The sequence below is a fragment of the Osmia bicornis genome, chromosome 1, assembly GCF_907164935.1.
Source record: "Osmia bicornis bicornis chromosome 1, iOsmBic2.1, whole genome shotgun sequence".
NCBI lineage: Eukaryota > Metazoa > Arthropoda > Insecta > Hymenoptera > Megachilidae > Osmia > Osmia bicornis.
Genome location: NC_060216.1, coordinates 14,955,374 through 14,978,686, shown reverse-complemented (window position 1 = coordinate 14,978,686; position 23,313 = coordinate 14,955,374). Strand labels below are relative to the sequence as shown.

The 23,313-nt window shown below is 31.4% G+C and overlaps 4 protein-coding genes across 8 annotated transcripts; 2 read left to right on the top strand and 2 right to left on the bottom strand.

Moving 5' to 3' along the window:
- Positions 1-202: 202 nt before the first annotated feature.
- On the bottom strand, positions 203-6,109 carry LOC114870908 (PAX3- and PAX7-binding protein 1). Its single transcript, XM_029176133.2, has 16 exons — positions 5,725-6,109; positions 5,380-5,558; positions 4,669-4,828; positions 4,494-4,593; positions 4,219-4,376; positions 4,064-4,146; positions 3,766-3,965; positions 3,455-3,644; positions 2,306-2,429; positions 1,978-2,166; positions 1,651-1,850; positions 1,426-1,576; positions 1,139-1,334; positions 858-1,056; positions 661-779; positions 203-453 (listed from the first exon to the last, which is right to left on the bottom strand). The coding sequence occupies exons 1-16, from the start codon at positions 5,909-5,911 to the stop codon at positions 402-404; spliced, it is 2,487 nt and encodes an 828-aa protein (XP_029031966.1). The 5' UTR covers positions 5,912-6,109; the 3' UTR covers positions 203-401.
- Positions 6,110-6,267: 158 nt separating this feature from the next.
- On the top strand, positions 6,268-8,762 carry LOC114883180 (tubulin-specific chaperone E). 4 transcript variants are annotated; one of them, XM_029200720.2, is made up of 8 exons: positions 6,268-6,374; positions 6,643-6,825; positions 6,895-7,284; positions 7,366-7,647; positions 7,740-7,869; positions 7,935-8,223; positions 8,299-8,516; positions 8,578-8,762. In XM_029200720.2, the coding sequence occupies exons 2-8, from the start codon at positions 6,644-6,646 to the stop codon at positions 8,668-8,670; spliced, it is 1,584 nt and encodes a 527-aa protein (XP_029056553.2). In that variant the 5' UTR covers positions 6,268-6,374; position 6,643; the 3' UTR covers positions 8,671-8,762. The 4 variants fall into 4 exon arrangements, with proteins under 4 accessions (XP_029056553.2, XP_029056552.2, XP_029056554.2 ...); XM_029200719.2 differs by having other exon boundaries at positions 6,288-6,500; XM_029200721.2 differs by having other exon boundaries at positions 6,293-6,403.
- Positions 8,763-8,854: 92 nt separating this feature from the next.
- Positions 8,855-12,332, bottom strand: LOC114883202 (general transcription and DNA repair factor IIH helicase subunit XPD). Its single transcript, XM_029200766.2, has 13 exons — positions 12,213-12,332; positions 12,036-12,135; positions 11,700-11,954; positions 11,402-11,635; positions 11,207-11,330; positions 10,955-11,051; positions 10,744-10,877; positions 10,139-10,668; positions 9,896-10,071; positions 9,560-9,839; positions 9,367-9,477; positions 9,201-9,299; positions 8,855-9,144 (listed from the first exon to the last, which is right to left on the bottom strand). The coding sequence occupies exons 1-13, from the start codon at positions 12,215-12,217 to the stop codon at positions 9,010-9,012; spliced, it is 2,280 nt and encodes a 759-aa protein (XP_029056599.1). The 5' UTR covers positions 12,218-12,332; the 3' UTR covers positions 8,855-9,009.
- A 461-nt stretch (positions 12,333-12,793) lies between these two features.
- On the top strand, positions 12,794-23,212 carry LOC114883201. Of its 2 annotated transcripts, XM_029200764.2 has the most exons (17): positions 12,794-12,911; positions 13,891-14,114; positions 14,516-14,641; positions 14,910-15,095; positions 15,172-15,411; positions 15,491-15,595; positions 15,680-16,898; positions 17,285-17,399; positions 17,470-18,852; positions 19,063-19,305; positions 19,393-19,742; positions 19,870-20,134; positions 20,227-20,453; positions 20,527-20,768; positions 20,892-20,906; positions 21,288-21,777; positions 21,866-23,212. In XM_029200764.2, the coding sequence occupies exons 2-17, from the start codon at positions 13,950-13,952 to the stop codon at positions 22,204-22,206; spliced, it is 5,712 nt and encodes a 1,903-aa protein (XP_029056597.1). In that variant the 5' UTR covers positions 12,794-12,911; positions 13,891-13,949; the 3' UTR covers positions 22,207-23,212. The 2 variants fall into 2 exon arrangements, with proteins under 2 accessions (XP_029056597.1, XP_029056598.1); XM_029200765.2 differs by lacking the exon at positions 20,892-20,906.
- The last annotated feature ends 101 nt before the right edge of the window (positions 23,213-23,313 follow it).

Here is a 23,313-nt window from a genome sequence, read left to right as displayed (position 1 = left end):
CAACCATAAAAATGTAGTACCAAATTTATTAAATATGTATACGTTATGTAATTTAATAAATAAAATTTATTACGTATAATAAAAATATCACTGATTTTATTTTTCTCAGCTGTAAATATAGGAAAGCTGAACACAATCTGATATTTACATATTTATTTTTACATATCTTTCGTTTATTTACAATTACTATTGGAAAGTGTGCTATATTATCAGAATCTTATTTAATTTATTTCTATACAAAATTACATTTTTATATATTACACATCTAATTGTACTGCAAATTCATCATGTACAAGATCTTTTTCAGTATGTGTATAAAACTATAGATAGGCATATTAATGAATGCTATGAAATAAAAATATGATAAAATATTATTACGAAATGCATACATAATTAATACATTACAAAGGTTTAATTATTTTTAAGATGGACTTTGAATATTCCCAGGCTTCGCTGTAAAAATGAATAATTTCATTAAAACACGCGCAAGCTTAAGAATGTAGTTTATTAACATATGTAATATATTTTTGATTTATAAAGTGAGTAATTAAATCATTTTTAAAAAAGTTCAAGATATCGATTGTGACATATTATTGTCTAATAGTGATATATTTATTGATGGTAGTTGTTCAAATTAAAAAAAAAATTAGTAGTACTTACTTATGTGCCGGATTTGCTTGATCCAATTGTTCGCTAAGTTGTTGAATAAGTGTAGCAAACATTCTCAAATGATCTATTGTTTCACCTTGTAACCATGCTCGTGGAAGTGTACTCATTACCTATTGATTAAACATAGTAAATAATATAACCATTCATATTTAATTTACACAAATGCAAATTAAAAGTTATCAACATACCATATTTGCTTTAAATAAAGCATCGGTAGGAGCAGATACTCTGAGACCCGCTAAAAGATATCGGTTTAACAATGAACCAAGGGCTAAATTTTTTAATTGTGTATCTCCAAGAAGACCTTGCCAACTTAATAAATTTCTTAGAAGCTTCACAGCCATTGCAAACTGTCTTTGAAAAAATTGATGTTTTGTATCCAAAACTCTGAGAAACAAAATTAAGAATTACTCTTGATATTATAAAACTATTATTAACAATTCTAATCAAATATACCATGTATACTAACTGTTTCGGGAAAATTGGTATAAATACATCATTTTCAACTGCCGACTTAATTTTATCTAATATAGCATTAAATAATGTTTCTAATGGTTTGCTCGCATCATTTAAATTCGGATAGTCTCTAATAAGACGATTTACTGTGCCAACAAGACGTAACGTTTGCGATGTGGACATTGGATCCCATATTCTCTCAACTATAGCTGTAAATAAAAAATAAATCAGTATCTTATCGGGCAATTTCTAATTAATTATGAAAAAGTATTTTAATTGCAATGAATAAAATAACCTTACATGTTAATCTAGGTATAACGACTTTTTCCACTGTAAATGGTACTAATCTAACATCTGGATCTTTCTTAAGGGATTCTTCTGTTTCTTTATTATCTAATGCATATAAAAGCAATGTATTATACCATTTCGTTCTTTCTATATCAGCACTTTCCTAAAACCAAAGCATAATTAAAGTCATATTTAAATAATACAATATGGAAATGACAAATTAAACTAAAAATATACCATAATAGGATTCCATGTCAGCAAGTGCAGTCTAATAATAGGAGAAATAATTTTAGGTATACATAAAGATACATAAGCTTCCATATAAGCATCTCTATCAGTTTCTCTCCATGATTCTAATTTTGAAAGTATCCCCCTTATTGTGCAATATTCGTCCATCACATCGGCAAATATTTCTTTACTTTCATTATCGATTTCGTCTAAAACAAAAGTATAGAAAGATTAGAATTCAAATAAATAATAAAAGTATCAAGCTGTAGAAATTTGAAAAATTACAGTAAATATAAATATAGTACATATGAATTACACAGAATATGTTAAAACAACCTTTTGTTTGTTTAAAAGCAAGATTTTGCTGTTCAGTAACTTCATCATCACTTGACATTCCATCGATATGTTTTGGCATTGTAGGAGCTAATTCTCTAGCTCTTCTTCGACGAGCTCTTCTTCCTTCTCTTTCTGTAGCTCGACGAATGCGAGCTTCGACTTCCGGTCCTTTTCGAATAGGTTGTCCTCCTATTTTTGAAGTAATATATATATTGAAATTGCATTGATTAAGAAAATTGTTATATATCATGTACAAGATTAAACACGAAGTGTTTGTAATTCTATACATATATAAATAATTTATACAATTAGTATTGAAATAACTGACTTGCAGCTGTTGTAATTTCTTCCGCTTGATCCCTCGTATCTTGTCGTCTTCTTTCCATTAATTCAGTGGCACGTTCACTATAAAGATCTAACCAGCGTTGCTCCAATCCAACGACCAGCGGCAGCTAACAAAAAAGTTTCATATTAACATTCACACAGTGAATTAATTCAATGACGCTGGGAATTACTTTTGTTCCAAAAAATATTTATGTTGATCCTTAATAGTGATTTTATAATTATAAATACATGTTTGAATGAAATATTAAACATTTATGATAACTAATGAACAATAAAGATATTCATTTTTAACATTTGCTGGAACTCAATATATAATTCCACAGTCATTGGATATCTTTTGTTCAAAAGGAATTTGAAAACTAATATTAATTTACTTACCGCATTGCATTAATTTATCTTTTTAATAATTATTAGTACTTAAAAGTAAATATTACTACAGAATAAATCGTTCGTTTTATACAGAGAAGATACAGACCCCCGGCAATATAAATATACACAACATATGCTTGATAATTCTTTTTACATTTTGTAATTCTTAATATGCATTTTTCTTTTTCATAAATTGTAAATACTAAAGTAATAAAATAATGAAAACAGTATTGCTTAATTCTACTATAAATAATTTTAATTCTTAAAACACTTCAATCTATTATCTTTTAATGCTATTATTTATTATAGAGAAGGAAGGTTACTATATTTTTCCTATGTGCAGTGTAATAAAACGAAGAAATGTTAAGTGGAAATTAAAAGCTAGAAAATATTTATTAAAATTTATCTAATTATAGGTGATTGTAAAAATTATTACCTAAATGAAAACGTATTACAATAAAGCTGTATTTTATTCATTTCTGTTCAATAATATTGTATGTATTAAAAAGAACTTAAAAAAGAATGAAAATGTTATATTCCAATATAAAATATCTACAGAAAAATCGATTCTCAAAACAAATTAAGTTAATAAAATACATATCTTTAAGCACCTAAAAAAAAGTAATGCTACACAGATATCATTACAAAATTTATTTGGTAAGAAAAATGCATTGCTTTTAACATGGCTGAATAATTGGTACAGCCAAAAATTGCATGGAAAACCCCAGTGCACATAAAAAAACGTGACAGCGTATAAACCCACCTTCTCATCAAGACACTCTACCAAGTCAGTGACATACCCACGCAACTCTTGGTAATATCTGAAGCGGTGTGCAAGCTGCGGTGCACGAAATTCGCCAACATCCAGTTCTTTCATTGTTTGACCTAATTCTTGTTCTAACCGATCCTGATCTAGTTGATGACGTCGATGTACTTCTTTCAAACTATCCAATCTACAAATTATATTTCACATTTTAATCTCCGGCAATTATAAAAACTAGCAATATTTTAGAACAAAAAGATTTCTAATTTATATCACACAAATTATTTTAAAATCTTAATAGAATTTATAACCTTGCACGTATTTTATTTACAACTTCCTGAGGAGTAATTGGCACTATTTTTGTTGGATCTGGTGGCTGGATCGTTGGAGGGGGCGGTGGTGCTGGCATCATGACCATTTCTAACGATATTCCACTTCCCATCATCTGATTCACATTCATACCCATTGAATATTGTTGTTGCATCATAGAATCTTGTTGTACTGCTGCAATCTAATTATTTGATAGAAAAGAACATTTAGTGATATAGAACTAAAGATGATTACAAATAAACTGAATTACATAATGTGTGAATAAGACAATGAGATTACCTGTGCTCCTGTCACACCTTTCCTAATTTGTTGAGCTTCCCATTCTTCTTCCTCATTCTCATGTTCACTCTCATCGTCAGAAACTAAAAGAAAAAAAGGTTTATATGGTATTCATTTACTTGAGGGATTCTAAAAATGAAGTGACGAAAACTAACGTTTTAATGGAACTTGTGAAGCAAGAAATGCTTCTCTTCTTTTTTCTTTATCACGCGCTTCGGTATTAACAGTCATGTCGATTCGATCTTGAGAATCGTCGTCATCGCTTCTATCGTGATCTTCTTCTCTAATCAGTCTTGATTTGCCCTTATCCTCGCTGCAAATATTAATATACTTATTATATCTTTTCAAAAAACCAAAAAAAAAAACAGTGATGAAATTAATTAATGTTCCAAATCTCAATACTGTAATAATTTTGTTGAAGAAATAGTACCTCTGTTCTTCTATAGGAATATATTCAGTTCCTAATTCTCTTGCCTTTTGTCTGCATTTCCTAGCTGCATGGATCATTGCAGCATCAGGTATGCAACCACCTGTGGACATAACATACATAGTTACTTGTTGCAATGTTTCTAAAATATTTAATACTGTATTGTTGTAATACATACTTTCAAGAAGAATCTTCATTGTATCAGCCTTATCTGTATTTCTTCTAAATTTATGACCACGCGGTTCATCATCTTCTTCATCAGATGTATAGTCATCCTTTCCAGCTGCTAGTGCAGCTCGTCCATTCAAGATCAAAGATCCGGTATTTTTGATTTTAACCTAGTAATAAAAATAGTTACTTTGTTTAAGAAAATCCTTCATAAAAAACAACGTTAATAATTCCAATAATAATTTGTAATTCTTAATAGTTTAGTTAATGTTAAATTATATTGAAAAAATGATACATATAATAGCAATGCAAATTTTTTAAGTATTTCTATGATTTATAAAGATACAAAAATGGTATATTATCGTATAATACACGTAACAATTTCTTTTAATAAACAGATTTAACTTACTACGTATGCTCATATTTTAATAGCTGTGTATACATGAAATATTGAAAATTTTTACTAAATCCATTATATGTTAATAGAATCACATTCCATATTCAGTACATTACAATACTTCTACAGTTAAAAAAGTAACATAACTTACAAAAATAATAAATGTAATGAAGATTTATGTACATGCATTGATAAAGATTTCTATCACATTTTTCAATGAATATTAAATGTTGAATATCGTGAAGAAATGAAATCCTGATTTAAGAACAAATGACATAAATCAGAGAAATTCTAATAATAATAAACATCATAGAGATAGCTTACTACTAGATCATCAGTCTTTATTTCTAAATCTTTTTCCTGTTTAATGGACATGTTCGCTTGCTCAGAGTCCACTTGCATTTTCTCTTCACCTTTCTTTTTTTTCCGTTCGTGATCTAGTTGTTTCATCAATTTTTTGCTCCTAGAAGATTTCTTCACTTTAAAGACTTCTCCATCATCCGCTGCAAAATAATAAGTTATTACATCCGATATTATGTTATCTGAAAGCTAATTAATTGCGTTAAAAACATAATATTTCAAAGTAATAAAATACTGAAGTATATTTTCATTTTATAATAACAAATGTATACATATGTGTACATGTGAACATATACTATACAAAATTACCTTCTTCCAGCTCCTCTCCAAAACTAAGGAGCGTCTGCTTCGGTTTTTCCTTCTTCTTAGTTTTAGATTTAATAGGCTGAGTATCTTCCACTTCCATCCTATTTTCATTATCTTCGTCATCGTCGTTGAACGGTCGACGGCGGATATTTCTCTTCGGTTTATTAAATAATGACATTGTCCTTAACATCAACCAGTCCGGTTAAATAATTCTCATGTACGCTACTATCAGTTTCTTATATGATTAAGAGTAAAAAAATAAATCGAAAATTTCATAGCACAGAATGCAAAATGAAAATTTGTTTAAATATACGTCCTTATAACCATATAATGTATTTTAAACTGGTAAATATGCGACGGTGATCACAAAAACGCGACACCTTTATGAAATTGTAATATGGATTATCCATTGAATAATTATCCATAGACTTCAGGCAGATATCCTAAACTTGAGCCATGAATTGAAACACTTTGTTGTTTAAGTTACTGATTGGCTTGCCTTAATATAACTAGAATAAAATTTTTCATGAAAATAGTACTCTTAAGTGAAATAAGTGGAGCATCTAATACTCCAGAGTTCTTAGGAATCGAAATAATACACAATAAAGAAATGTCATATTACCGTATATGACTTTTAATTTTGATTGAATCATGTCTGTATAGGCATTCATATTCGCCATAAGTATTACCCGCAATAGCACTTCGTGTCAAATTCTTTCATTTATTATATCAATATTTTACTTGTCTTATGATTTTCAATGATTATTTATTACATTGAGGTTAAGTAACAGACCGTCATATGAGATATACATGTTTAACATTTATTTCTACACATTAGATATTAAAAGATGAAGCTTGAAATAGGAAAGAGAAATATCTTACAAAATGAGCATCATTAAAATTTTTTTCTTTTCTTTTTAGTATGGTAGAAGATAAAAAATATGAAGTTGGTAGCCGAATTGAGTGTGATGGACATCAAGGTACAGTAAAATACTGTGGCCCTGTTGGTGATACTAAAGGTTTGTGGCTTGGTATAGATTGGGATGATCCAACTCGTGGCAAACATAATGGCACATATGAAGGAATAAAATATTTTAAAGCTAGGTAAAACTATATAAAAGAGTGACATTGTATTATGTAGTAATTGAATAAATAAAATGTTTTATGTCTTAGGCATTCTACATCTGGTTCATTTATACGTCCAGGTAAAGCAAAATTTGGAATTTCTTGTCCAGAAGCTATTAAAATGCGCTATGGTCTTATCAATGATGAACTAGCAGGAATTGATAGAGATATATTAACAAGCTTACAAAAAGAAATCAATGCTCCATTTTTGGAAGTTGTTGGTTTCTCCAAAGTAAATAGAAAGCAAAGCAAGTTTGATCAATTAAAAATAGTGGGCTTGAGAGAGCAATATATTAGTAATACTGGTAAGCCTGGTGAATTAAAAGAGTTATGTCCAAACATAGAAGAATTAGATATATCTAGAAATTTAATAAATAGCTGGCAAACTATAGCTGATATTTGCTCTCAACTTGATTCTCTTGTTCGTCTCAATGTTAGGTAAATTAACTTTTAATTAAGTTTATCTTTACAGAATAACTATTTTTATCATAATTCCTTTGTTTCTATTATTCTGTTTAGTGAAAATTATTTACTGATTGAAAAAAATATGAAAGTATTAAGTAATTCATTTTCTATGGTTAAATCTTTAACCATGGCAAGAATGAATTATGATTGGTTTGACATTCAACAATGCATGTGTATGTTTCCATCTCTTCAAGAACTTTCACTTTCTTTTAATATTGTCAGCATTATACAGAAGCCATTAGAGATCGATAATTTAATGAAAATATGTAAATTAACACTTGAAGGAAATTTGATATCCAGTTGGGATGAAGTTCTTAAATTAGGTTCACTTCCGTGGTAAGTCATATAAAATCTATTAGTACATAAAACTACTTATTTAAAGTTATATAAAATATATAAAACTCACATTGAAAATTTTGATTTTACAGCTTAGAATACCTCAATTTAAATTCGAATAAAATAGATAAAATAAGATTTCCATCTGTTGAACCAACTGCAAAAACTTCAGCCTTTTTTAATTTGCGACAATTGCATGTATCGCATAACAACATATCAGAGGTAAAATAAGTATTTACATAATTATTTGAACGTTTTAAAGAGAATAACTTTATTGAAATTTATAGTGGAAATCTATATCAGAATTAGAAAAACTTAATAATTTAGAAGATTTAAAATTTAGAGAAAATCCAATTTTGAAAAATGAAAATATGGAAACTGTGCGTCAGTTAATAATAGCAAAAATTTCAAATTTACGATTTTTAAATGGTACTGAAATTTTGGACCATGAAAGACGAGGTGCGGAATACGATTACTTGAAACTATATTTATTAAGATGGACTGAAACTGAAAATAATCTTGACAAGAGAAATCAATTCATAAGTGAACACCCTCGATATCCGGCACTGGTCAAAAGTATGTCAAAATAATAATTGTTACAAACTTAATTACAAGTTCAAATATTTATAATATGTTTAATATTATTTTTAGAATATGGAATTGCTGATATCCCGTCATCTAAATCAAAAGTGGAAATGATATCTAATGTCATAACAGTAGAATTTGTATGTCCTGATCATCCAGAGCAGCCTAAAGGAATTAAAAGGAAACTTTTAAAAGACATGGAAGTTCAAAAAGTAATTGGACTTGCACAACGGCTTTTCAGAACTGGAGGAAAAATTCCAACACTCTCATTCATACAGAAAAATGTAATTATACATTAGTTTATACTATACATGTACAGCATGTCTATTTTATGCATTTTTTTAGCTTTCTAAAGACGAAATTCCTTTGGATAAACCGCTTCAAGAACTTAGTTATTATTCCATACAAGACGGAGATCAAGTTATTGCGAGGTGGTGATATTAAATGAATTGTTTATAGATATAATTGTATTTTGTACACTGTTAAAATCTCATCACCATACTTTGTTATTAAACTTTTTTAATTGCAAAGATATATATTTTGTATCCTATTAATAATTTATCGAACTTAATTTTTTATATTATTAGATAGTAAAATTTAATTTTTTATAAAATTCGTAGTTTTAATAGCTTACAAAAATTATATATTGTTAAAAAAATTATTTTTGTTACAATCTTTTATAATTATTTCCTTTTCTCACTATAATACAAAGTACAAACTACATATCGTATTTAAGAATGGCACAAACAATTTATTATAAATATAACATTAAAATATTTAATTTTGCTGTGCTTGTTCTTCTATTTTACCATATTCTTCTTTTTCAAGCTGTTCTCGTGTCAATAATGACAATCCTAATTGATTTTCGCGTGTGAATGGCTGAGCCATTTGACGTAACCAGCGTTTACTTATCTAAACATTATAATAGAACATGAATTATTTTGCAATTTGTAAGTTTCAAAACTTACCTGTACAGCCTCCTCGGTTGACAAGTTACATAAATTATCAGTTAGATGTTCCTGTATCCATTTTGGTAATTTACTTCGTTTATCTATCCTTGAAAATCTCTAAAACAGAAAAAAAAACAAGTGAGGTGAAATAATTAGATGACTAAAAAACAAGATTGATTATTACCTTATCTGCAAAGACCATAATACCATAATCAGTTTTGCCTCTAATTGCTCTACCGACACATTGTGCCGCATGCCTCATCGCGTCAAATGTCAAGAAATCATTTTCTCTTATCTAAAAGAATAAATATATTATTGTTACCAATATTAATATATACATATATAAATTTCATGTACCATATTATGTGAAAATTTACTTGAAATTGATCACGAAGATACTCTAATCGTGCTTTTAAAATACGTGATTGTGTATATACATAAGGTATCCCGAACATTAGAACTGCTCTTCCTAAATGATGATCAAAATCAACCCCTTCTGATACTTTTCCACGCGCTACGGAAAGAAGAACAGCACCCCTTCCATTTTCGCAAGCCTTTATATAATTTATCAGAGCTAAACTCGTTTCGGCAGAATCTTGAGTTTCAATGAATAATAATTTATGCCTCTGAAGTTGGTCCACCACGCCTTGGTCGTACCTATAAAAATGTGAATAAAAATATGTTTCCATAAACGTAATAGAATAGATACAAACCATGCAGCTACTACAGATTCCATGTAAAAATAAGAAGTGAAGAAACAGACTAATCCATCAGGAACAGTAGCAGCAAATTCAACCAATAGCTGGCCATAGTTTCTTATAACAGCAACATCTTCTCTTGTTTCATACTTTGATGAAATTGTAACTTGATCATTACCTTTTCCTACAATCTGATATTAAAATAATATTAACTTATTTGATAACATCAGTGTTTTAAAAGAATTAATATTAACTTACCATAGGTAAAAGACATGGTCTAGCTAATGTCATTGTAAAAGACGACATTATAACCGGGTGAAAATTTAAAATTTTAGGATACATATCTAATGGAGACAATGTTCCTGAGGTAATAACTACTGATTGAAACCGATCAAATATAGGTTTCATCGCAATGGACGAATCTAAACAACTGAAATGAAGAATCGGATTCAAAACTGTAGGCGATTTATCATCAAACGGTTCTACTATGATCGTAAATCCTTTGGTATATGTAGAGACTAATGTTGCAAGATGAGTCACCAAAATTATTGGTGAAAAATCAGTTAGATCTGTTATTTCCATGGTACGTAAAAAAGAACCTAATCGTTCAGCGCAAAATCGTAAAAGTTTACGTTCTATTGAAACTTTTGCTTGAACATCTCGTAAAAATGCAGCAGGCGATTCTTGAACAACGTGTTGTACACGTAAACGCGTTTTTAAATATTCTACAAATCGTTTCAAAAAGCAGATAAAATGTTCTGCATTTCTTATGTTACCAGGAACTACCTCTGTAAAAAATATGAAGTATAAATTTAATTTATAAATACTTTAAGTTTAAAAATTATTAAAAATACAAAATTTACCTTGTAAAACTTCATCTGGTAAAACAGGATTAGCCAAGATAATATCAGTTTCTCTTGCGACTCGCGCGTCTTTTAATCCTTCTACTAATCTTTCGTATTCCTCTTTTAATTTATTTGCATCATCTTCTCTCATCCTAAGTTACAAATATTAACAATAATCCTTAATATTATATAATTATATAAATAATATATAATTAAAAATTTAACTTACTCTGTCACTGTTTTCTCAAGAAATTGTATATTAGCAGAACTTTTTTCTAAGATTCTTCTGTTTATTTTTACACTCATTGAATCAATACATACATTATCTGCAATGAATACAATAGTAAATGAATTTCTGTAAATTTTTATAATTTCAACATGTTGACTGCAGGATTAGCTAAGAACTAAAGAGTAACAAAGGATTTTCACGTGCCAAGCGCGTGAGCCGCCGAGAATATATTAAATATGAAATGCATTGTACCTATGTTGTGAGCTTCATCAAAAACTACTACAGAACTTTTGCTTAATTCTTTTGATACGCTTTCTGCAATTTTAGGATCCAGTAAATAATGATAACTGTATACTACAATTTGAGCATGTAAAATCTAAAATTATATATCAAAGTTAGTAGGTCATTTAGTACAAACATTTACAACTTATTTTCAAAAATGCTTACTGTAAACCTTGCAAGAAAATATGGACACCAATTACGATCTCTACCATATTCTTTCAAGTCATCAATAGAATATATGCCTGGTGGCATCATTTGTTCTTTCCCCTCCATATCGAATCCTTCATAAAAGTTACAGATTGGTGTAGATTCATCATAATTATGTCTTTCACGAATATATGATGCTGTTAAAGCATGACAGCGTCCATCTACAATTTTACCTTCGCGTTCTCTGCTTACCTAATTCATACATTATAAAGATACTTATAACATTTTTAAATTAAATAAACCTAATATGAATTACCTCTGGATGAATGCACATATTTTTTCTTGAACTAAGTACCAGCCCAACAATTTTTGGTTTATTTCCTGCTTCTTTTTCATAATAATCCATAAGCTTTTTTAATTCTTCTATAACCTTTTCTATTTCTGGTACTGTACGAGAGCAATAAATTAATTTTGTAATATCTAATGGATTTTCCAGCATATATGCTACAATTAATGATAAAAGAGTTATGGTTTTGCCAGTGCCTGAGGGCATTTCCAACAAACAGTGTCCCTAAAATTTATAAAGGAAATTTTTAATAATTATGTAGTTATTATAATAACTATATTAAAGGAAAATGTATTCAATAAATACTTTTGCATCCAAGCCTCGCTTAAGCTCGAGCATATATGCATACTGTTCTGGATAAATATAATCGTACGGAAAATATACAAGTAAACCATCAACGCTGATTCTGTAAATATAAATATGTAGTAAATATTTTGTTTTATAAAATGCAAACAATTCTATTAAATAAATGTCTATATTTACTTCATATTTCTATATTTTGTATTGCATAAAAAACAAATCTATACGTAATAATTTCATTTATTTAGATGTGCAAGGTTAGAGTTGCATGAATGTATATATACAACGTTACTCCAACGGATCATAACGCATAGAAGCGAATGCAAGCGAGCACGTCAATTTACGCGCTTCGGCGGCTACATATGGTGTGTTCATAAAACAACATTTTTTGTAATGTTTCAAAAAATACATTTTGCAATTTTAAAACATTTTATACATGTAATATTCTTTGTATTCTGTCATGTTTTCTCATAAATTATACGCGGAACAAGATTATTCTTTCATATAGAGATAGAGTATGATTTTGTTTTTCAATGTGAAGCATGATTAAGTAAATCGCTGTAATGAAAATGCATCCATATTCTTCCAGTTTGCGTACTAGCGACACTTGCGGACAATTTTGAAATTTTGCTATACTGGTTCTTAAATTTTGTAACAAATCTTGTGATTGGTCTTTCGCCGAAATTCAACCGACAGGTTAAGAAATCTAACCAATCACGGTAAGCCTTATATGCACTTAATCCCGTTAGAAGGTACAAAGGAATGGTAGCCATTTTACGTGGATATCCCATTCGGCGTAGCAGTAGTATCCGCGTGATTATCGCGAAAAGTCAAAATAATCGTAATTCGGGATATTCCAGTTTTTCGAAATGCGTTAAAAAGGTAAATGTTAATTAGTGTCGCTTATAGTGTTTCCAATAAAACTCCCTCTAAAATGTGAATTCGTAATATTGAATGTCGTTTAAGTTAGCTTACAAGGCGTTAAAGAAATCCAGATGCGTGTTAGATATTCGTGTACATTTAGTATTTGTGTTAAACTTCTAGAATGTGCATGGACATTGCGATAACAGTGCAATAAAAATATTTTAATAAACACACTTCTATTAAATGAATGCAAAAAAAATCAATATGTGTTCACAGCCTATCAAACTTTTGTAAAATGATTCCAGATAATATTACATAAATAGAAACAGTAACGTGCTAATTTCTGTTTAGCTCGATTTTCTAAGGGCATTGATCTAATTATTTTGTTGTAGTACACAATGGGTGTTTGAAAGTTGTAGATGTGCTAAATATGATTTGTCCTATATTATTTAAGTTTAGTAAAAGTGAAATGGTGTAATCATAGAAAACAAGAAGTAATGGTGAACAAAGTTTTTGCATCACTTTCTTGCTTAAAAAACAGATGATACATTCCCTTGTATAGATATCTTATGTATTAGAATGATTTAATTGTATCGTACTATCATATTTATGTAACATAAATAATAATGTTTACTCAAAAGTTGTTACAATACTGATAGTATGTAACTGTTTGTCAATTTTATAGAACATGTATATCTGATTGTGTTAATTTTTAGCTAATTTAGCATTTATAAATGTGATGAATATCAATTTTCATAATTTTATAACATTTTGCTCAGAAAACAGTTTGTAAAAATGTTTTTTTTTTTCTTTTTCATATTAAAGGCGTCTAAATGTTTATTAATATTATAGTTTAAAATAGACAAATGAATTCTTGTTACTCAGTTTAATATATTTAATTTAATAAAAAATGAATAAGAGATGTGTGTTTATTTTATTGCCTTCCTGTAATGAAAAGTATATGTGTTTATTTAATACCTGTTTTTGTGTGTCACAGTGTAATTATTGTCAATTTGACGAAGACTTGTTGCATTTATCAAGTGGCAACACAACAGCATGATGTCAACAAAGTCTAAGGAGATAGCTGATGAGTACATCTCATCTTTGTCTGATCTGACGATCAACAGCAAACCTTTGATTAATATGCTTACAATGTTAGCAGAGGACAACATGGAACATGCTCCAGCAATTGTTCAAGCTGTTGAAAATCATCTACAAAAGGTTATTTATCTATTGTAGTTATACGGAGATAATATAAGCAGCTTTGTATATTATGAAATACAGCATTTGTGTTTACATTATTGAACACTTGTTTAGTATTTTCCTTTTGTTTTTTGTTGTTTTTTTTTTTTTTTTATTATAAGTGATAGAAAAATCAGCTTTCTTTATCTTTCAGAACAATAATGCATTATTTGTTATCCTTCCTTTGCTTAGATTATAGTATTATAGAAAATAGTTACATGTAAAAAATATGCACTTCTGAAATAATTGTTTTATATTACATCATTTACTGATTTACAACTTTTCTTGCTTATTCTTCTCTTCATATATTATTATGCGAAATAATAGTTTTAATTAATTGATAGTTTGAAATATAAACAAAATACATTTTATTTCAATAGGTGAGAAGTGACATTAAATTACCTGTGCTTTATTTGATTGATTCAATTGTGAAGAATGTTAACGGGGCATATTTGAATCTCTTCACACAAAATATTGTTAATACTTTTTGTGGAGTGTTTGAAAAGGTATGTTTCTCTAATGCATTTTCTGTTTAATCTAAAATTGAGTTACTATACAATGTACAATATAGTTGTATGTCATAGAAAGAAACGTACATTGCATATGTAAGACTACTTACATATGCTGTTAGCAGTGCTATAAGATAATCATTTAGTCAATACAAAGGTTGATGCACTTTCATTTGTTTGCCTTTTGGATATCATACACTAGTTCTTCTTTGTAGAGGAAAGTAACATAGAATTGAAAAGTATTAATTCTTATATAATTGAACAGGTGGATGAAAATACAAGAGCCAGCATGTGGAAATTAAGACAAACATGGAACGATGTATTCCCTGCAAAGAAATTATTTTCCTTGGATGTACGGGTACAAAGTATTGATCCTGCTTGGCCAATCACTGCCTCTCCTACTAGTGTTTCTTCAGGATCTATTCATGTTAATCCTCGTTTCTTTTCAATGGTGAGATTGATCGAGTTTTATACTTAAATAAAATTGTGCATTCGTGTGTTCACAGTATATATTTTAACTGTTCCAGCCTCAGCAATCAACCCCAGCTATTGTACCACCACCAATTGTAGCACCTGTGAAGTTACCACCGGGTGATCCCGTTACGCCCACAGAAGCAGCAATGCGAGAACAGTTATTGAAAAAACAACGGGAGCTAATAGAATTACAAAAGAAGAAGATTGAATTGGAACTCCTTCAGGCTAAAGCTAATTTAGAACAGCAACAACGACAACTGGATAAACAAGCAGGAAATTTGAAAGCGGAATTGGTAAGCAGAAAGAAATTTCATTATTTCAATAGCATATTTAAAATGTATTGGAATTTTATTCACATTTATTTAAATATAGGCTACAGCTACAACGCATGTTACACCGACTACGGAAACTATCACTCAAGGGAAACCTGTTGCATCTACTACACCAACCCCAGCACCAAAGCAAGTAGCAAAACAGGTAATTATTTAATTTCCATAAACCTATTATACCATTATAGCGATGTACTATATTGTCTAACACTTTCTTCTTTTTTATCTAAAGTTTCCAGCAGCAACTGCTTCGCTTCTAAAAAACGCAGGAACGAATAATGGTCCCCGAATTGCTCCAGCTAGTAGTATAGCAGTTGCCTCAGCTAAGCCTGTATCTCGTGATCCAAGACTAAAAACTACTACCACTTCGGCTCAAGATGTACCGGTTACGTGTGTGGATCCTCGGCAGCGAATAAGTACACCAACTCAGAAGGATTCGCGGGGTGAAGGCCATACGCAGTTAGCGGCAAATACAAACACTGTACTTTCAGATCAATTAAAACAGCAGTTACTTTCGAAACAGGCTGTAACTAGCACTATCAACAAGTCTCCGACAAATCTTGCCGGCTCCGATACTGCGACGATAAACGCTAGTAATAACAATAATGCTAATACGAACCTCAACATAAATAATAACAATAAAAATTTCAGTGGTAACGCAAATAAAGATGCTGTGTCGCATCGAACAAGTCAAAAGAAAGACCCTCGATTGTCTAGTAATAGTAGTGGTAACCTAAACAGTAATAGTTCCAAAGGTTCTCAAAATTTGTCTGTGGGTAGTAATAGTTCTTTATCAGCGAGTAACAGAGGGGGTGGGAGTAACGATTCTAAGTCGAAAGATTCAAAGAGCACAAATTCACGGAGTACTTCGTCTTCGTCAATCGATAAATCTTCCACTTCCTCGAAATCCTCGCATAGGAAGCCAGGTAACAAGTCGCGATCTAAACAACCTCAAACATCCCCGAATAAGATACCGAAAATCGACCGAGATGCAAGCCCTGTTAGGTCGAAATCTCGTGAAAAAGACAGTGGAGACAGTTCACCATCCTTGCGTACTTCTCCCCAATCCTTTCAAACCTCTAAAAATCGAAAGAAGAATACAAAATCCAGAAAACGCAGTCCAAGCCCTCCGTATAGAATTCCCAGGCGTAACGATTCAAAATCAAATTCAAGTCTAAGCAGTTCCGGTGGTGTCACCGAGGAGGAACAATCTGGTTCATTAATAGTATCTCCTCCTCATCCGCCTACGTTTAAAGAAATCCGGCCGAATGCTAGACAGAGAAATTATGTAAGGCGAAACAAGGATGGCAGTCTTAGCCCCGTACGCTCTCCAGCGAATGCTGGAAACGTTCAAACTTCAGCGGAACCAACTTTGGAATCATCCAGTAAAGACGAAGATTTGAGAGCAACTCTACCTATTCCAACGGCAACTGCTTCGGTAACAGAAAAAAGTGAGTTAATGTATCATTATTTTCAACATAAATATAAATCGCTTACAGGCACGTGTGTCAAGCATTTTTATATGTTTCTTAGCGGTGAGTTAACATGCAAAATACGTGGCTGTTTTGCTTTTTTACTTAATACTAATTTTTAGTCTCTAAGTATTTAAGTACAATCACGATTTCAGCCCCAATACTGTTTAATGCTTTTTGAGGGTGAAATCATATTCTTTGTTTCTCTTATCTTGAACAAAAAATCTTTTTCATTTTCCAAGATATAAAACTAGCATGCAAAAAGCGGATGCAAAGAATCCTATATATTGGTAAAACTAAATATACATCTAATGCTTCTCGTTCCATACACGAGTTATTTCACTTTATTTCAAAATCTTTTTCAGAAGAGGACTTAGATCTGCGCGTATTGCCACCGCCGGTTAATACCAACAAAAGACAAAGTTCTGAACATATGGAATCGACTTCGGCTAAGAAAACGAAAGCTGAAAAATTTGACGCGTATGTACTTTAACCATTTTTTTATAATCTCAGTATCTAAGATCGGTTAAGAAAAACTTTTTCTTTATAGATTATTTGGAAACGAAGATGTTGATCTGCGAACGTTAACTCATCCTAAAGCTGGACGACCACCAACACCTCCTCCGCCTGTGATATCTGGCGAAGATGGCAAAGATGGTTGGGCAAAACTGAAAACACCGTCGAAGAACGATAGAGAAAAGCAAGCTAACAATGCCGATGATAAACGAGACAGTCGTGATCGTAATAGAGACAGATTGGGTAGGCTTAGGCTTTATAATAAACTTCCGGATGATCCTAAAGAAAGAAGAAGAACGTTATCGAACGAAGATCAAGACGGTAGATCCGGTCGTAGGGGTCGAGAAAACGATAAGCCTGAGAAAAATGAAGATAGAAATATTGAAATAATAATGAAACAAGCGGCCGAACAATTGAATCAAGGTTCTATCACTAAAACTCAATATAATACTCTTATTCAAGAGGTTTTACATATGAGTGAAGATCGTAAATTGAGAGCTGCCCAAAGAAAAGAAAAAGAAGTAGGTTCTATCGTTTGGGAGAAAGGTGTAAACTTAGATATAGCCGGTCAAGCGGATCGTAGTACTACTTTTAGCCCTTCTAATGATAAAGAAATACTAAGAAATAAAGATCATCCCATTCCAAGAAATCTGAATAGTCCTAGATGGCAGAATCAACCATGGCAGCAGCAACCAGGACCGTGGGCTCATCCGCCAGGACCACCGTACGGCGGTGGTCCTCAAGGACACTTTAATTCAGATTTCAGACCTGTCGGACCGTGGCAAAATCCAAGACATTTTGGACCAATGCGACCTGATTATCAGTATCATGGTGGGTTCAATACGATTGGTCCAAATCCACGTTTAGGCCCTGGAATGATGGGACCGATAGGACCTAATGGCCCGCTCATGTCAAATATTCTATCCAATGGCCCAATCGCTTCTATGAGTATGCCTAATCCTATATCGTTATCGGGTATGAACGGACCTGGAATGCTTATGAATAACGGACCAATATCGAATCTTATATCAAATACAAGTATATCTTCATCGTTGAACGCATCGAGAAATGTTTCGCCGAATTCCTCGTCGAAATACGATCTTGAAGATAACGATCAAAATTATACTACGACGATGATGAAAAATCAAAATCCTCATAGCCGTGAATTACCACCTCCAGATACAAAATTATTAGATGAAATTGCAAGGGACACTATGAAATCTATAAACATCGACAGCATACCACGTGAAATTAGATATTACGGTCAAACTGGAGTTGTTTTCATGAACTGGGATGATCCAAGAGAAATTGGATTCCAAGATGGTATACGACGAATTTTAATCGATGACAAAGATACTATTACTTGCGCATTTAATGATCAATATAAAGAATTTATGTACGAAGGTGAAGTTCACAGGTATGTGTATGAATATCACGGTATATTATACGTTTTATTAACCCTTTAACTGTGGGTGTGGTGTATAAACAACATGTTAATTTTTGCTAATATCAAATAGCGGCTGTGGCTTATATACCACTAAAATAAAAATAAATAGTAACCGCAGTTAAAGGGTTAATATCCTACGCTGAAGCTTAGTGTATCATTAAAATTATTAAATGTTTACAGAATTAAATTGGGTGCTCCTACCAGAGAATTATACGTTGATGATCGATGGTACGAATGTTACTTTGGTGGTATGCCTGTAACAGTGGATCTTGGTGGTAAAAAAGTTAGTGTCAAATTGGAAGGACCTCCACCCCACGTTAAAATCGGCACTGTAAAGAGAACAGACTTGGTAGTTGCTAAAATTAATCTAATTATTAACGCACGGAACATGGTTCCTGTATTTTTGGATTCAAAGCCACAGATGTAAGTTTTGACATTACATTTTTCTGTCCAAGATTGATGTATAAAACCGCACTTTTACTATGCTATAATGATATACAATTTTTACAGATTCGAGATCGAAGGAAAACCTCATACATTGGAATTCATAGATTCATTACAAACGGTACTTTTGAATGGTCGACCGTTTAAAGTTGAGTTCGGAGGATTGCCTAAGCCAATTATTGTTAGGGATAAAAAACATTTTATAAGATTTTCGGTATTACCGAGAGGTGTTCGTCCAGGGTACGTTAAGATTGCAGGTATGAAAGGTGAAGAACCTATCGAATCACCGCCCACGCCACCTTTAATGGCGCAAAAGCCGAAAGTAGATTCAACGTCTGCACCAGCACAATTCTCTTCCATTGAACCTGAATCGACGTCACAGGATGGTTCGGATCTAAGATCTACACCCAAACCGGGTAAATATTGTATTTATTACAGAGATATATTACGTAAAACGTATACTATGATATTAAAATGTACAGCTGGTATACTTGTTTTTGTAATATTTCATTAGACTTGTAGCGAAAACTTGTTTTCTTTCAGATTTACAATTAGACATGTTATCTTCGGTTTTACCATCAGCGATGGCACCAGCATCTGGATTATCTTATCAAGCTGAACCGGTGGAAAATCCACCTACAACTGCGCCAGCATTATCGCTACCTTTGAATATGAATGAGTTGTTCCAGAGATTAGTTGAAACCGGTATCGTACCGAATCTTTCTGAACCGAAAAAGCAAGAAGAGGAAGAAAAGAAAGAACCAGAAATTATCCCTGTTTCTTTCGATAAACCAGAAACGCTTAAAGTGTAAGTTTTTTTTTTAATTAAATCAATTGTTATTATATATGTAATTCATGTTCAATTTATATTAATTTTCTACATGAAATGCTTTTTTACAGTAAACAACCGGCTATCGCCGCAGCATTGTACAGTGGTATGCAGTGCAGTTCTTGTGGTGCTAGATTTGCACCAGAACTAGCAACACGGTATAGTCACCATTTAGATTGGCATTTCAGACAAAATAGACGAGAAAGAGATTCTGCAAGAAAGGCTCATTCGCGACCTTGGTATTACGACGTTAGCGATTGGATACAATTTGAAGAAATTGAAGATCTGGAAGATAGAGGTACAATTTATTTTCTTTGTTTTTATACTTTAATCGTGTGAAAAATAAACGCAATTTTTTCCGTTTATTTCAGCACAAAGCTGGTTTGAAACAGAAAAGCAAACTGCGGATACGGAAGGTATTGCTGCGGAGGATTCTCCTCAAGAAGCGTTACAACCTAGTGTTCCTACTGGATCCGATGAAGATTCCAGGTGCCAAGTCTGTCACGATGCATTTGAACAATTTTATAATGAAGAGAAAGAAGAATGGCATTTAAGACCATCAATTAATTTTGAAGGAAAGAATTACCATCCGTTGTGTCTTGATGATTACAAGGTAAGTTTAATTCTGATATCTTCCTTTCCGTTTTATATGTTAAAATTCGCTATCATACTTTCAATCAATATCGATGTGTTTATTAATGAATTTTCTATCTGTTGCATTCTTACAAAAAAATAGGAAAAGAGTCTTGTGGTATGTGCTTCTTAATAATTAATCATATATTGCACTTACAGAAAATTTCTTCACTTATAAATATAGTGGAAATAATTAGGCACTAAGAAACGTAACGTAAATGCCACAACGTACTTTTTAATTTAATTTCTCTTTTTCTTTAATATATATATATTAAGTATATGATTTATTGTCGTGTATTGATTTTCATTATTTTGTAAATAAGTGGTAACACAAGGTAATAAAAATTTGATTTGCGGTATAATTAACTTAAAAATGAAGCTGGTACCTACACGTTACATGTTTGCACGTTTATAGTTGTCAGATCACATTTTACTTAATTTTCATACTGTTTATCGAAACTCAAGTTACTAATGTTACTTTGCTTGTTTGCACCTTTAGAGAGCTTTGGAGAAATCTGCATTAGCCCTTGAAGAAACAATTGAGGAGATGGAAGATGAGAAGAAAGAGAACTCCGATGAAATGTCTGCAGAAGAAAACAAGACTGATGAATTAACTGTAGAAGGGTTAAATACTGAATTCGAAACAGTAGAGCCATCGAGCGGAATAGCGGAAGATAATGTATCGCAAGAAATGTTTGAAATGGAAAATGTAGAAGAACCTACGATTACAGATAAATTAGAACAAGCTGAAAAAGCGGAAGAGCAAGAATTAGAATCTAGTAGTAAGGAGACTGATGAACACACGGAAAAAGATGTTGCATCCACGAAAATTGAAATGGATGCACCTGAAACAGAAAATGTAGACAAATCGTTTGAAAATATAAAAATTAAAGAAGAACCGCTTGATGAGCCTGAGGAACAACCAGAAGAAGAACAGTTCGATTTCAGTAATGTTGAAATTAAGGAAGAACCTGTTGATGCAGAACCAGGTATGTATTGTACATGATATTTCAAACACTTGCGTGTAGCTAAATGTATAATTACAAGAACTAATTTATTAAATAATTTTACGAATAGAACCTGAAGAAAGCATAATAAGCGAGCCTGCAGCGGTGGATACGACGTATGCTGCTGTAAAAAGCTCCATCGATGGAAATGTAGAATTGGATTCTACACCCGCAACAATGCCAGCTGCGCCATCTCGAATTAAAATTAACATTACAAAACCATTGTGTATTAATAAAGAACCGGAAGAATCAAAGGAAAAGGAAAAACCTGTAGTTGAAACACCTGCTGAAGAAATAATAGAACCTTTGGTGCCTGCCTCTATTAAACCTGCTTTGCAAGGTAGAAAACTGTCTGTTTTACCTCCTGTGGAGCGAGGGAAAGAGCTATCTGGACTATGCTCGATTATGTAAATAATGTATGTAATGTATTTGGAGTATGAGTATGTGTATGTGTGAGAGTGTGTAAAAAAAGATTTGTGCGATTTGAGTGTATTTTATGTTTAGCGCTACTTAAAGCTAAGTATCGATACATTGTACATCACATTTGTGCAACTTATACGACTTGATACAACATGGATTTTAAACTTTCTTATTTTTTTATTGTATAATTCGTTCTTCTGCACTTTCGTTTATATTTCGTACGGTGGGTTTTATCCATTAATTCACTAATACGGTGAGAAATTAATCGTTTCTAACAAGCATTATTCTGTTATTCAAATATCATGTCGTATAAGTTAATTATGTGTGTTATAATGTGTGAGAGTATTAGTGTATGCGTGTATGTAGTTTTTAAATTCTAATTAAGGTGAAAAGAGAACAAGAACTGTATATATTTAACGTAATCGAAATGGTTTAATTAGAATGAGGTATGGTATAGTAGCATTCCCAAGAATATTGAGTGCAATTACATTTCGTGGCAGGAATATGTCAGAAATGTATACTGATATGCACAGGACTCGTCGAGAATTTCATACCGTTTGTACTTTGTAAAAATATTCGAATGATATTCGATATTGTTTTTTAGAAGTGTCAGCTCCATTATGATTTTACAAAGCACGAAATTAAGGTCCCGTGAGAAATAATGAAAAATTACCCAATTCAGTTAGGTGTACATACAAATTGTGTGATATAACATTGTTGACTATAATGTGTATATAATACCAACATTAAAATAATCCCGACGATATTGGGTAAGGAAAAGAAAAAAACAGTTACTACTAGAGGAGGATTATTTTGTTGTATAAAAAAAATCTTGTTAATTATTCGGGGTCTGATTTCCTTTGATTGCTTATTTATGATCCTAAATTCACCTATCTAAAATATCCTTTACGATACTCGTGATTGCTGAAAAACTTAAGTTTAAATTTTTAATCATACAAATATTTCAAGAAATAAAGAGGTATTAATAAGAAAGTTATTCTTTAGTTGAGATTTGTTTCGATATTCAATAAAACTTATTTTCAGAAAAAAGATTTATCTAAGTTACTGTTTAATCCTTGTCCTTAATGTTGTGAGTTT

What these genes read in the sequence shown, in the direction of transcription:
- LOC114883202 (XM_029200766.2), bottom strand. An exon ending in GACCATGTCTTTTACCTATG is followed by an intron (nt 10,072 to 10,138) that starts GTAAGTTAATAT and finishes TTTTAATATCAG; the next exon opens with ATTGTAGGAAAAGGTAATGA. An exon ending in GAATCTGTAGTAGCTGCATG is followed by an intron (nt 9,840 to 9,895) that starts GTTTGTATCTAT and finishes ACATTTTTATAG; the next exon opens with GTACGACCAAGGCGTGGTGG.
- LOC114883201 (XM_029200764.2), top strand. Translation starts at nt 13,950, where the DNA reads ATGATGTCAACAAAGTCTAAGGAGATAGCTGATGAGTACATCTCATCT. An exon ending in TTTGTGGAGTGTTTGAAAAG is followed by an intron (nt 14,642 to 14,909) that starts GTATGTTTCTCT and finishes ATAATTGAACAG; the next exon opens with GTGGATGAAAATACAAGAGC. An exon ending in ACCTGTTGATGCAGAACCAG is followed by an intron (nt 21,778 to 21,865) that starts GTATGTATTGTA and finishes TTTTACGAATAG; the next exon opens with AACCTGAAGAAAGCATAATA.
- LOC114883180 (XM_029200720.2), top strand. Translation starts at nt 6,644, where the DNA reads ATGGTAGAAGATAAAAAATATGAAGTTGGTAGCCGAATTGAGTGTGAT. An exon ending in AAATTAGGTTCACTTCCGTG is followed by an intron (nt 7,648 to 7,739) that starts GTAAGTCATATA and finishes TTGATTTTACAG; the next exon opens with CTTAGAATACCTCAATTTAA. An exon ending in ATATCCGGCACTGGTCAAAA is followed by an intron (nt 8,224 to 8,298) that starts GTATGTCAAAAT and finishes TATTATTTTTAG; the next exon opens with AATATGGAATTGCTGATATC.
- LOC114870908 (XM_029176133.2), bottom strand. Translation starts at nt 5,911, where the DNA reads ATGTTAAGGACAATGTCATTATTTAATAAACCGAAGAGAAATATCCGC. An exon ending in TAGAGTGTCTTGATGAGAAG is followed by an intron (nt 2,430 to 3,454) that starts GTGGGTTTATAC and finishes CTTTTTTGTTAG; the next exon opens with CTGCCGCTGGTCGTTGGATT. An exon ending in CTTTATTTAAAGCAAATATG is followed by an intron (nt 780 to 857) that starts GTATGTTGATAA and finishes TTTAATCAATAG; the next exon opens with GTAATGAGTACACTTCCACG.